Genomic DNA, 12,097 nt, shown 5'->3' with positions numbered 1-12,097 from the left:
AGAGGATGGGGGGGGGAGGAGAAGCTCCCCCTCAGCAACAGTAGATGATCCTCCACGTCCGACGCCGAAAAGCGGGGATTAGGCCACAACCCCGGGCTCCGATTCAAGCCAACGTCGTCCGAGATGACGCTTCCCAGACAGCTTTTCCGCCAGCAACTTGGGTGAAAGACCCAATAAGGGGCAGAGGAAGCCCTCCCTTTCTGTCATTGTGTCTGAATCTACCACCATATTCCTCATTCCTGCTTTGGAGACCCGCTCCGGCCGGAGTGACCAAGCACTGTCGGTGGTGTCTCCAGCCAGAAGACCGTGTCCGATTATCGGGTCAGGCAAAGGTGCATAAATACTTGACGTGAGGTCGTTGCTGTTTCGCAGAGAGTCATTCTTTCTGAATACACAACATCCGCATAACTCTGATTCTGTAAAGTAGAGTCAGGTATATTTCATCATCTGCTACATCCTCTTTCCCCTTACCTACCATCTCGATAAATCCAGCATGACAGCACCCCCAGCACCCCTCACAGAGGCCGAAAAGGCACACTTTCTCGAGCACGGCTGGATCAAGCTCAGCAACTGCTTCACCAAGGAGCAGGCCGACCACATGACTAGAGACGTTTGGACCCGTCTCGGCATGGATCCCCACGACAAGAGTACCTGGACCAAGAAGCGCGTCAACATGCCCATGCACTGGGACTACAACAGTAACGACTTTGCCCCAAAGGCCTGGGCAGCCATCTGCGAGCTCTGTGGCGGCGAGGACCGCGTCGCCGACTTCTCCCGCCGGTGGCGCGACTCGTACATTGTCAACCTCGGCAGCCCCGAGGGCGAGGGCAAGATCGTCCCGCCGCACGACCTCGACGGCTGGCACGTCGACGGCGACTTCTTCATCCACTACCTTGACAGCCCGGAGCAGGCCCTGCTCGTCATCCCGCTCTTCACCGACATCGTGCCCAACGCCGGCGGAACGCTCATCTGCCCAGAGGCAATCCCCAAGGTGGCCAAGCACCTGTACGAGCACCCCGAGGGCGTCGACCCGAGTATGCGCACGCGCGACAACCCGCACTTTGGCGTCGTCGACTTCAGGCAGACTGTAAGCTGGTTCGATCAGCTGGCGCGCACGTGCGAGCACTTTGTCGAGGTGACGGGCAACGTGGGCGATGTGTTCCTGCTGCATCCGCTCATGTTGCACGCTGTCGCCAACAACACGCTGCGCCATGTCCGTATCATCACGAACCCGCCCGTCGCGCTCAAGCAGCCGCACTGCTTTGACAGACCTGACGGCGACTTCAGCCTCGTCGAGCGCAAGACGATGCTCGCGCTGGGAGGGGAAGACAAGACCAAGGGGTGGAAGGCGACGGGCCCGCGGGAGAAGATCACGCCCAAGATGTGGAAGGCCAAGGAGGAGATGAAGCAGGAGGAGATCCGGCGGTTGGACGCGGCGAGGAAGGTTCAGGTTGCGGCTTAAAGAACCTGACTGCCGGTTTTCGACTGAGTGTATAGCTGATGACAAAAACACTCTCTCGAGTACTTCTCTTCTCAGACAGATTGCAAGACTTACTAAGATATTTTCATAATTAATTTCTGAAACAAATCACGTCTACTCACACACTAACTCCATTGACTTTCAACTGTTGTGGCCTCTATGTAAGTCCCAGCCCCTTTATCAAACCCACTCCTCGACAGTTCACGGACAGAGTACATCATGACGCCTCAATTGGAACGGAAAGACTATGTACATAGCGAACTCTCTCGACCCCAAGACGCAAGGTGACGCTTTCCATAGCCATGCTCCCATCCTTCCGCTCGCCAAGGGCGAAGACGTTGATGGCGTCCACCGACTCGTCAACTACACTGCGGCGGCTCGAGTACGTCAGCTCTGTCGCACCCACCGAAGTGCAATTCCCGTACTGCGACCCATCAAGGACCTGGCACGGGTCTCCCATGGCCACGCGGCCAAACGGGTTCTGCGTCTCGACCAGATCGAGGTACATGGCCCCCGCCGCCACGAGCGTTGCGCGCGTGTCCCACGTGTCCTGCGGGACGAAGCCCCAGTCTTCCTCCTCGGCTAGCCTCATGGTCTCGGAGGCGTTGAACCCCTTGAACGACCCGGTCGTAGCGACGATCGCGTCGATCAGGTACACCGCGTTGCTCTCCTCGCTGGCGTTGTGCCGGATCTGCGCGTGGATCAGGTACGGCTTCTCCGGGCCCGGGGCCACCATCTCTGTGAACGTCGCGCAGACCTGCATGTCGGCGAGGGTGCGGTTGAATGCTACGTGTGGGGACTTGGAGACGACGCCTGCTTTGATGTCTGTGGGCTTGTTGTTCTCGAGGTAGGTGAACCCTTGCGTGGCAATGTTCTGCATGTGGTCGGCCATGCCCATGGAGAGGGCCTGGATGAACTCATTAGCCGACTGCTGGAGGAGGTCGCGATTGCATGCCGCCGTGACGGTCGCTGGCGAGAGGAAGGCTGCCAGAGCCAGGGCGGATGTCGGAGGCCGCATGGTGTACCCTGGGCCAGGTCGAGTTGGAAGTTAGGAGAATGATTACTTCTCCTGGGGAGCGTTAGTAGAGTTTGCGTTAAGGCAAAGGCTTCTTATGTAGTTCTATACCCTGGCGGATCATAAAAAACGGCCGAACTCGAGGCGTGTGTTGAAATCTGCCGATACTCGACAGCGGCAAATTTCCTTGCTCCTAGGCAAAATACGTGCACTCTGCCCGGTTGTAATGATAATCTCCTATTGTTAATTTCGAAAGTCATATTGATACACAAAAAGACCTACAATTGACCAAGCATGGTAACGAACCTGGTGTGAACTTACTGGGTGATCCTGGAGGTATCCTGACATGGACTGGCTTGGCTACGGGCAACTCACTGTTCGTTGATGGGTCTCTGCGGGTGCGTATCGTCTTGGGAGGGAGTGGTGTTTATGATCCTTCGTGTCTGTATAGGGAAGTTAAGTTCTCTTTGTAGTCAACTTGATTATCAATTGCTCTAATGTCATTTGATCTTAACTATTCAACTAGACACTCTTCTTGACTCATCATACCTTCATGTGCCTACCGATTACTTCCAGTCTACCTCTACAATAGAATTAGTTGGCGGACCAGACCTTCGTACGACCATTCTTGAAAAAGGTGCGTTATCATCAAGGTAGAATGGTGAGCTTCAGAGTGTGACTGCGGCGCAGTTCGACTTCACCTCACGTTTGATAGGACGATTTGAGGCGTTCCCCTATTAATCAAGACACTTGAGAGTTACAATACAAGACTCCTTAGGACGATAACTCGGCTGGTCAGTTTGTACTTGTCTTTTTAATGGAGAGGTAGCCTTGACGATGAGCTATTCCTCCTTGCCTCGCTATTTTAAGGATTAATTTAGTTCTGAATGGCCCCGACAAATGTTCGGGGATTATATCCTGGTGTAAGTTGCCAGTTACTTATGACAACTATATCAACTGTCCTTGATGAGTACGAGATTCTCTTCAGATGAAAGAGCAAGTGGTAGCTTGAAGATCTTGACTCCGCAATGAACACCTTTATCACCCGGGTCGATTTCCACACGTAATTCATTCCCGAGCTTTGATACCGCACAGAAAGTGACAAACGCAGTTGAGTTGACCGATCTACGCTGATCATGTAGCAGACCAGACTTATTTTGGCAACTCGTCTGCAGCTACAAGGACCTGGGGGCCACTTTGGGGAGCTCTTTTAGCTAGTCAGCGCTAAGTTGAAGCGCAGGCAAGTTGATGCGAGCCTGTTGCGACAGGGAGTGGAGTTGGCCCTCTTGGCTGATGCGGGGGCGGCAGCTTAAGCTCCAGTCAGTTCTCTAGGCTGGCTGCATTGATAAGCCCCAGCTTCTGCTCGTCCGACTTCGGGTTGTTTTGTCTCGAGCTGCTGTCACTGGTGTTATTCCTTTTGTCTCGGGCGGAAGGTTGCACAATGCGGTCCGGCCACGTCCTTGCGTCTGCGTGCCTTCTGGGCGGCGCAATTGCAGCGACACACCAAGAGAATGCACCGGCTTACCGCGACGAGCTGCTCTCCTTCCTCAAGGACCTCGTCGACATACACTCCATCACGGGCAACGAGAAGCAGGTCGGCGAGTTCGTGATCGACTACCTGACCGACCTCGGCTACACGGCCGTCAACCAGACCCTCCCGCCCACCGAACGCTTCGACAACCTCGAGCGCTTCAACGTCGTCGCCTGGCGTGGCGGCGACAAGCATCGGCCCAAGAACCCCCGACTCGTCGTGTCGTCGCACATCGACACGGTGCCGCCGTACATCCCGTACTCGATCGACGATGGCGAGATCACCTCCGACACGGAGATCCGGGGCCGCGGAAGCGTCGATGACAAGAGCAGCCTGGCCGCGCAGGTTGTCGCCGTGGAGGAGCTGGTGCGGAACAAGGAGATCAACGCCGAGGACGTGATGCTGGCCTTTGTCGTTGGCGAGGAGGTGACGGGCGACGGCATGCGCGCCTTCTCCAACCTTGTTGCCGCCATGGACCCTCCCCTCGGCCTCGAGGCCGGCATCTTTGGCGAGCCGACCGTCAACAAGCTGGCCTGCGGGCACAAGGGCCACATGGCGTGCACCATCCGGGCCAGGGGCAAGGCCGCGCACTCGGGCTATCCGTGGCTCGGCAAGAGCGCCAACGAGGTGCTGGTCAGGGCGATGATGGAGATCATGAGCACCGAGTTTGACGGCAGCGAGCGCTTCGGCAACACGACGGTCAACATTGGCGTGCTCGAGGGCGGCGTGGCGGCCAACGTGGTGCCTCAGGACGCCGTGGCCAAGCTGGCGTTCCGCATCGCCACGGGCCCGCAGGTCGGCGGGCAAAAGGCCATTATCGACAAGCTGGACGAGATCCTCAAGAGGGTCGACCCGGAGGCCCTGAGCGCCGAGTGCGAGAACGGATACGGTGCTGTGTACTGTGACTGTGAGGTCGATGGTAAGATTTGTGTGGCAAAGCCCCGGTCACAGGTCTGTTCTTGACTGACATCTCGTTTCTAGGATTCGAGACCCTCATCGTCAACTATGGCACCGATCTGCCAAACTTCGATGGCGGTGAGGGCTTTAAGAAGTATCTCTACGGCCCTGGCAACATCTTTGTTGCCCACTCGGATCACGAGGCACTCAAGGTTGGCAGCATTGAGAAGGCCGTTGAAGACTACAAGAAACTTATCAAGCATGTGCTGGGAGACAGCAAGTCAAGCGTTGAGCTATAGTCGGATAGATTAGATTTAGATCATGCATAATGTTAATCTTTTCCAGCGTTCATTCATCATTGACCGACCATCTTGGCCCACCTCTCAGGCATCACGTCCCTGAAGTCAAAAGCACCGTCCTTGCTCTTGACCACAGTTCCCTTTTCGGTGACGATGGCGTCAATCAACTCAAAGGGCGTCACATCAAAGGCTGGGTTCCAGACGTTGATTCGCTGGTCCGCGATGGCTACCTTGGCGGTCTTCTGTGTGTCGACGCTGCCGTCCGGATTGACCACGGCGCCGGCAATTTGCGTAAGCTCCTCGCGCTTGCGCTCCTCAATCTTGATTCCCCGCCCGCTCTCGGTCTCGAGGTCGATGCTCGTGGTCGGTGCTGCGACAACAAACTTGATACCGTGGTATCGCGCCAGGACCGCCAGCGCATAAGTGCCCACCTTATTGGCCGTGTCTCCGTTGCGCACTACTCTGTCGGCGCCCACAATGACCGCTCCAATGTTCATCTGCTCCTTCTGGAGGGCGAAGAGCGCGGCCGCCATCGAGTCGGTTATGAGCGTGCTCGGAATGCCCTCAAAGACGAGCTCGAACGAGGTAAGCCTGCTGCCCTGGTTGTATGGGCGAGTTTCGGTGCAGTAGGCGTGGAGAAGTAGGTTGCGCTCGTGCAGGGAACGGATGATTCCCAGAGCGGTGCCGTGGCCGGACGTCGCAAGGGAGCCGGTGTTGCAGTGCGTCAGGACGGAAATCTTGCGCTCGGGGGTGGCATGATGCTGGCCCTGGAGCCAGTTTGCGCCAAAGTCGCCGATGGACAGATTTGTGAGCAGATCCTTCTCTAGAATGTTCTCGGCCGCCTCAATATAGGCCTTGGTGATGGCGGCGCGGGCTTCGGGGTGGTCGAGGCTCTTGATCTGGGCCTCGCGCACGGCCAGCTTGAGGAGGGTGATGGCGTTGGAGAGGTCGACGGCCGTGGGGCGGCTCTCTTTGAGGAAGTCGAGGCGGGAGTCGATGTATGCAATCATTTCGTCGGCGGTGGTCGCGGCTGTGTCGACGAGTTAGAGCTGTGCAAGTCGCGCCCGGGCGGACAGGGTCTCTGCTTACTGTAGCTGCCATTCTCCAGCTCGACGGCATGCGCCAGACTTGCGACAATGGCAATGGCGGGTGCACCTGACCAGTTTAGTAGCTGTCATTGGTAGCTATGGGCTCAGCGTGTCAATTACCTCGAACGCGCATAGACTTGATGCAGTCAAAGGCCTCCTCGCTTGTCGAGATGACATCGTAGTGGTGCTCATGCGGCAGCCTCAGCTGGTCCAGGACCTCGAGCTTGCCCCGCGAGTAGCGGATGGCCTGCAAGCTCGTCATTGCGAGAAAGTTTGGGAAGATTGGGCGCGAGGTTCAGTAGGCAAATAGGAGAGAGAGAGAGAGAGAGAGAGAGAGAGAGAGAGACCGATCCTGTAGAAGAAAATCGCAAACGGAATCCTCGCAGATCAAAGAGAGGATGTGAGATGAATGTCGCCATTCCCAGATGATGGATTGCTTGATGCCCCTCTAAATTTTGGCCCTTTTCTGCCGGCCTTCAACCCCTCCGTCGGGGAATTACAGCAGGCGGTGGCCAATCAACCACCCACCGTGGGTTTTCACCGCCTTGCACCGGTCGCTAGCTTCGGGCGTTGCTTCAGGGGGCCCTCCCCACTTGGCCTGCTCCTTAGGCGGTCTGTGCGCCACAATCGATACGCGTGCCAGGAGCTTGGCCTTTTGGTCTCTGGGGAATGGACACCAACACCACAATGTCAACTAGGATCGCGAACCAGTGATAAGCTTTCCTTTTTTTCACTTGAAACCACATCTGATGATGCGTTAGGCTGGCCCTAGCTGTTTCGCCATGGAACAGCCCTTTTCGACCTCAAAAGTCACGGGTATGATCCTCCTTGACCCTGGAGACATAGCTCTCCGTCTCTACAGCTCCTACCCAAACACTGACCGCAGCTTGTCCCATCAGTCGAGTACTCCGATCCTCACGATGTCTACCGACTGCTCGCCCCGGGCCTCATTCCTCGACTGCCCTTGAGGCACCTCCATTGGCAATCACATGCTGGACCTCTACGATCGATCGATACTCTTCATGTCGAGCTCACTGCCGCACAGAGCGATCCTTTTTCCGTCACCTCCCCTGCAGTCACCCCCGGCGCGCAGCCTCGCTCTGGAAGTGTCTCCGGCAGCGCATCCGGCCGCGACGATGGCTTCCAGACCGCGTCCATAGGGGGTCGCGCTGCCTCTACTGAGACGGTCGGTTCGAATCCTGCCCTTGCCACCAAGGCTGCTGTTGGTAAAGAGCAACGGCACCAGATCCCAGGGTTGAGGAGGACTCCGTATCTCAAGGTGCTGCTGGTACGATGCGACGACAATGACTCTTACAAATCCCAAGTCCGCGGCGAGATACGAGAGTGGATCAAGAGCAATACATCATCAGTCTCTGCCCTGAAGAAGTCAGGCGCTGCAGCAAACCATGATTCTTTCGAGCTGATGATCATACACGTTGTGATCCCGAACACAGTGGCGGCCACTCAACCCCGAATTAGTGGAAAGGCTCCGGATGGTTCGTCAAACCCAGATCTGACCAAAACGTCGTCACGATGGGGCAAGAGCTCCTCGACGCTCCTCGAGAAGCTTCGTGCCGATTTCAACAGCAGCGGCAAGGTCTCCGTCGATCGAGTTGCCCAGATTCGTATTGGCGTCAATGATGTGCCGTACGATATGTTGCCGCGCGTAGTCCCCGCAGTACCGACTGGTTATTCTGAGAACGAGAAGGATGCTGAAAATGCCTGGACTGAGCTGATCGACAAGATGAAGGACCTAATCCTCTCGAGTTTCGACAAGCGTGTCGGGCAATACGAGGAGGATATCCGAGAGAAGGACACCCAGCGCAGTCTCCCCGGCTGGAATTTCTGCACTTTTTTCATCCTCAAAGAAGGCCTCGCTCGAGGGTTCGAGAGCGTGGGCCTGGTCGAAGATGCCTTGGTCGGATACGACGAGCTCAGTGTTGGTCTAGATACCATCGTCCAAGAACAAACAGTCGCGGGCTCGGCCACAACCCATGGGGGCTCGCTCCTGAACTACACTGATGATTTGAAGAAGATGGCGCAGAAAGCTGTGGCCTCCATTGTGCATGGCAACATCGAATACGAAGGCGACGAGGAGACCGTCGATTTACAGTCCAAAGACAAGATGTCTACCGACTATGTGGAGGACATCCCCATCAGCTCGACCAAAAAGCAGTACCGTGAGATGATCCTGGCAAACAATGTGTCGGTATTCGATTTTCGCTGTTACATCTTCTCGCGCCAGATCGCCCTCCTCCTGCGCCTAGGCAACGCTTGGTCATCTCGGGAAGAGCTACTCGCCAAGCTTAAGGAGCAACAAGAGTCTGTCCTTTGCGGCGTCGCCTCCAACGTCCCCCTTCCGAAGGCGACCGACGAAACAGAAAATCTCTCCATGCTGGCAGAGATCTGCAGGAGAACGCTTGAGTTCATTCCTGCCCTTTCTCAATTGATGCGCCAGGACATCCTCGCCGCCATCGCTGATAAGGACTTCCACACAGCGGAACTTGGTCCCGATGTGCCGACTGAAGCTGCGCTCGCAGAGGTCGTCGACAACATCGTAACCTCGTATGCGTTCTCTATTGCGCAACAAGTTCTTGCTCAGACATCCACAAAGGCTTTGCCCATCCCACCATCGACGCTTGCATCGCCCAAGGACGCCCACGAACCTAAAGCCTCCATACCGGAACCCAAGACCATGATGCATCCCGCTAGAAGCTCGTCCCTAAACGTTAGGCCCGGTAGTAGACCTCCTCCTAGCCCCGGTGTATTCCCCGGAGGCACAGGCCGTCGAAACTCCGTGCCAGGCCCCGAAAAGACGTCCTCGCATTTCCTTAAGGCCGGACTGGAGGACCTCGCCGCTAGGAGGGCGGAGCTCTACGCGCTGTCCCGCAACATTCTCGAGGAATGCGGCAAGAAGCGAGGCTGGAGTGACGGCTGGGTATCTGTGCCCATTGTCGGCGAGACTGGTGTAGAAGAAATGGACGAAATCAACCTTGACGACGAGGTGGCTGCCGCCTCTGAGCTCAAAGAGACGATGCCTATGACTAGAGATGCATTTCACACCGTTGCTGGGTTTGATAACCGCCTGCTTCGCACAGCTCTTGACAACAAGGAGGATTTCTACAGACTTTACGAAACACTCACGGACAAGGCACTGCGGCACTACAACGTTGCCGGCCATATTCATTCCGTTAATGCAAACATGGCTGATCTCGCCGTGCTCAAATATCACCTGGGTGATTATTCGGGGGCAAGGGAGTGCTTCTACCAGAGCACGCCCTTTTTTGGAGAGAGTGGATGGACTCTCCTGGAATTGTCCATGTTAGTCATGTATTCCAAATGCCTGCAGCGCCTGCAACGCAAGCCTGACTTTGTCAGGGCTGCACTGAAGCTTCTGACCAAGGCTGCCATGGCCGAACGGGAGCGCATCAACGACAAAACAGCGCTGAGGATCGGCCGTACCGTAAGGCCGACCTATCCAGACAAAGATGCCATTCGGGGAGTTTTGGACGAGCTTATCGAGGCATCGAAGGAGCTGCCAGAGGATGAATATATTCCTCTGACCACCCTTTTCACCAACATTGACATCGAAGGTGCTCCTGTCTATCAGGATAGGCAAGACAGCTTCTCGATCACGCTCCAGCTGCACAGCCTACTTGTGGACGAGCTCGGTGTCGACCACGCAAAAGTGCGCCTCGTTGGCCACGCGGGCAATGCGACCCGTGAGGTCTGGGTGGAGAGCACGAGCCCTTTGAAGTTGTCACCAGGCAAGAACAAGATACAGCTACATAGCAATGTGAGTTTGTCCCGTGTGCAGATAAGACCTTTAATTTCTGACATTCATAGGTGATTGTGCCTGGCATTTATGAGGTTGCTCAGGTGCGCTTGTCCAGCGGCAAGCTCTGTCTTGTCCACGACCGGGATACAACGCAGACAGCGACGCTCAGCCCAAGCCATGTCTTGCGACATCCACGCATTACTCTGTACCAACGATCTGGCGCTTTCGACGTTCGCATGTCTTCCGCGAGACACATGCAACTGGACAAGAACAACTGCTTGGACTTGGAACTCCTGAGTGGCTGGAACGAGGTTACCAACTGTGAACTGCGCGTCAAGCCAGCTACTGGCGGGCTGCGTCTATTGACAAGCGAGACGAAGGTAGTCGAAAACGGGGAAGGAAAGCCTCTCAAACCCACCGAGGGAAGTCTATTCAACTTCAAGTCCCTCCCGGCCGGAACATCTGTGAAGATACAGTTCCCCTTCACCACTGACCAGGATGTTGTCAGTGTGTCTGTGAGAGTCGATGTTACATACTCGACCGAGCATGGAAGCTTCACATTCTCCAAGACACCGTCAGTGAACGTGGGACTCGCACTGGGGGTCAACGTCCAGGACGTGTTCAAACACGCCGCGCTTTTCGAGCGCTTCACGGTGTCCACAGCCACTGCGAGCCCTTTGAGGCTTTACCGGAGTGAGCTTCTGGACTCAGACATATTCGAATCACACTTTGGAACCGCACCTGATAGACCAATAACGATCTTTCCGAAACAGCCTGCCGGTCTACTCTACAAAGTTACGCGGAGACACGACCAGATCAAGTCAAAGGCGAAGAAGACTATGTATCTCAAGCTTTATTACAGTGTGGTTCAGGAGGAGCTCTCGTCACTTGTCGAGAAATCTCTTTCCGAGGAACTGAGCAGCGACACCCCCCTATCGGATCTATCGCGGCTTCTAACCAGTACTGTAGTCCAACACATTCAGAAAGGCTGGTCTGGAGATGACCTTGAGCGTGTCACACTTCTCGGTGAATTCTCCACCGCTTTCCTGGCGAACGTTCATTGGGAACGATATTTTACAGGCCTGGGATGCTCTCCACTGGACGGTTCGGATCTGTCACAGGCAGCGGCAGACTTCATCAGAGAATGGCAGAGGAAGCACCCGAAACTTCCTCTCTTGGAAACAGACCCAGACGAGAGTGAGCTTCAGACTATTCTGATACCTGTTGACATCCCGTCGTTGACCATAGTCCACACTGCCGACATACGGCTGCAAGAAGGCGTTCCATCTCTGCTCGATGGCACCAACACGGACCTACTAGAACCAGAAACCGTGTGCGTGAACCAGCTCATTCCTGCTACTCTCCACCTCAAATGGACACGCATCTGGGATACTGGGTCGTCTGAGACGGGCGTTGTTCTGCCCCCCAACTCGACGGACCTCGAGTTCAGCTACGAGGTATCTGCCCCTGCTGATACGTGGCTGCTGAGCGGGAGGCGGAAGGGACACTTCGTCATCCCCGCACCACAGAATGCAGAAGGCGGCGAGGGCATGAGCTCGACGCCCGACACCGAGGCAGACATACCCTTGCTACTGATCCCGCTCCGCGAGGGATACTTGCCCTACCCGACGGTGGATATTCGCGAGGTACATTCCACGGGCGGAGGTTTGGACGAGCATACCTTTGCACACGCCTCTGATACGGATCATCGCAACCTGGGTGAGACTGTCAGGGTGGTCGCCGACCGGGCGAGGGTGACGGTGAGCTTGGATGCGAGCGGACCCGGCGGTGGGCCACTGGTGCTCGAGAGCGAAGGGAGAGGTTTGGAGGGGAGGATTGTTGTCTGACATCGCGTGTGATGACAATTCCAATGACACAATGACTTAATGATCTTGTACTCTGCACCCGTGTCATGAAGTATGACTCTTTTTAGATTTGAGACGTTAGTTGATGAGTAAAAGGCTTTGCTAATTAGCGTACGTGCTCTTCATGAAGAATACCTCTCCTGT

General features: G+C 55.8%; 5 protein-coding genes across 5 annotated transcripts; 3 read left to right on the top strand and 2 right to left on the bottom strand.

The window, feature by feature from the left end:
- Positions 1–493: 493 nt before the first annotated feature.
- E0L32_011216 (uncharacterized protein) lies at positions 494–1,462 on the top strand (the record flags this gene model as incomplete). The annotated part of the gene is made up of 1 exon (XM_031133921.1): positions 494–1,462. The coding sequence occupies one exon, from the start codon at positions 494–496 to the stop codon at positions 1,460–1,462; it is 969 nt and encodes a 322-aa protein (XP_031000854.1).
- Positions 1,463–1,697: 235 nt separating this feature from the next.
- E0L32_011215 (uncharacterized protein) lies at positions 1,698–2,498 on the bottom strand (the record flags this gene model as incomplete). Its single annotated transcript, XM_031133920.1, has 1 exon — positions 1,698–2,498. One exon carries the CDS (start codon positions 2,496–2,498, stop codon positions 1,698–1,700), a length of 801 nt encoding a protein of 266 aa, XP_031000853.1.
- A 1,438-nt stretch (positions 2,499–3,936) lies between these two features.
- On the top strand, positions 3,937–5,222 carry E0L32_011214 (uncharacterized protein; the record flags this gene model as incomplete). Its single annotated transcript, XM_031133919.1, has 2 exons — positions 3,937–4,945; positions 5,008–5,222. 2 exons carry the CDS (start codon positions 3,937–3,939, stop codon positions 5,220–5,222), a joined length of 1,224 nt encoding a protein of 407 aa, XP_031000852.1.
- Positions 5,223–5,278: 56 nt separating this feature from the next.
- On the bottom strand, positions 5,279–6,572 carry E0L32_011213 (uncharacterized protein; the record flags this gene model as incomplete). Its single annotated transcript, XM_031133918.1, has 3 exons — positions 5,279–6,252; positions 6,312–6,377; positions 6,431–6,572. 3 exons carry the CDS (start codon positions 6,570–6,572, stop codon positions 5,279–5,281), a joined length of 1,182 nt encoding a protein of 393 aa, XP_031000851.1.
- Positions 6,573–7,092: 520 nt separating this feature from the next.
- E0L32_011212 (uncharacterized protein) lies at positions 7,093–11,935 on the top strand (the record flags this gene model as incomplete). The annotated part of the gene is made up of 3 exons (XM_031133916.1): positions 7,093–7,126; positions 7,210–10,106; positions 10,157–11,935. 3 exons carry the CDS (start codon positions 7,093–7,095, stop codon positions 11,933–11,935), a joined length of 4,710 nt encoding a protein of 1,569 aa, XP_031000850.1.
- Positions 11,936–12,097: the final 162 nt, after the last annotated feature.

Source organism: Thyridium curvatum, assembly GCF_004353045.1.
Source record: "Thyridium curvatum strain D216 chromosome Unknown NODE_100_length_135046_cov_87.379998, whole genome shotgun sequence".
In the NCBI taxonomy this organism is placed as follows: Eukaryota; Fungi; Ascomycota; class Sordariomycetes; order Thyridiales; family Thyridiaceae; genus Thyridium; species Thyridium curvatum.
This window is presented reverse-complemented; position numbering and strand designations above follow the sequence as displayed.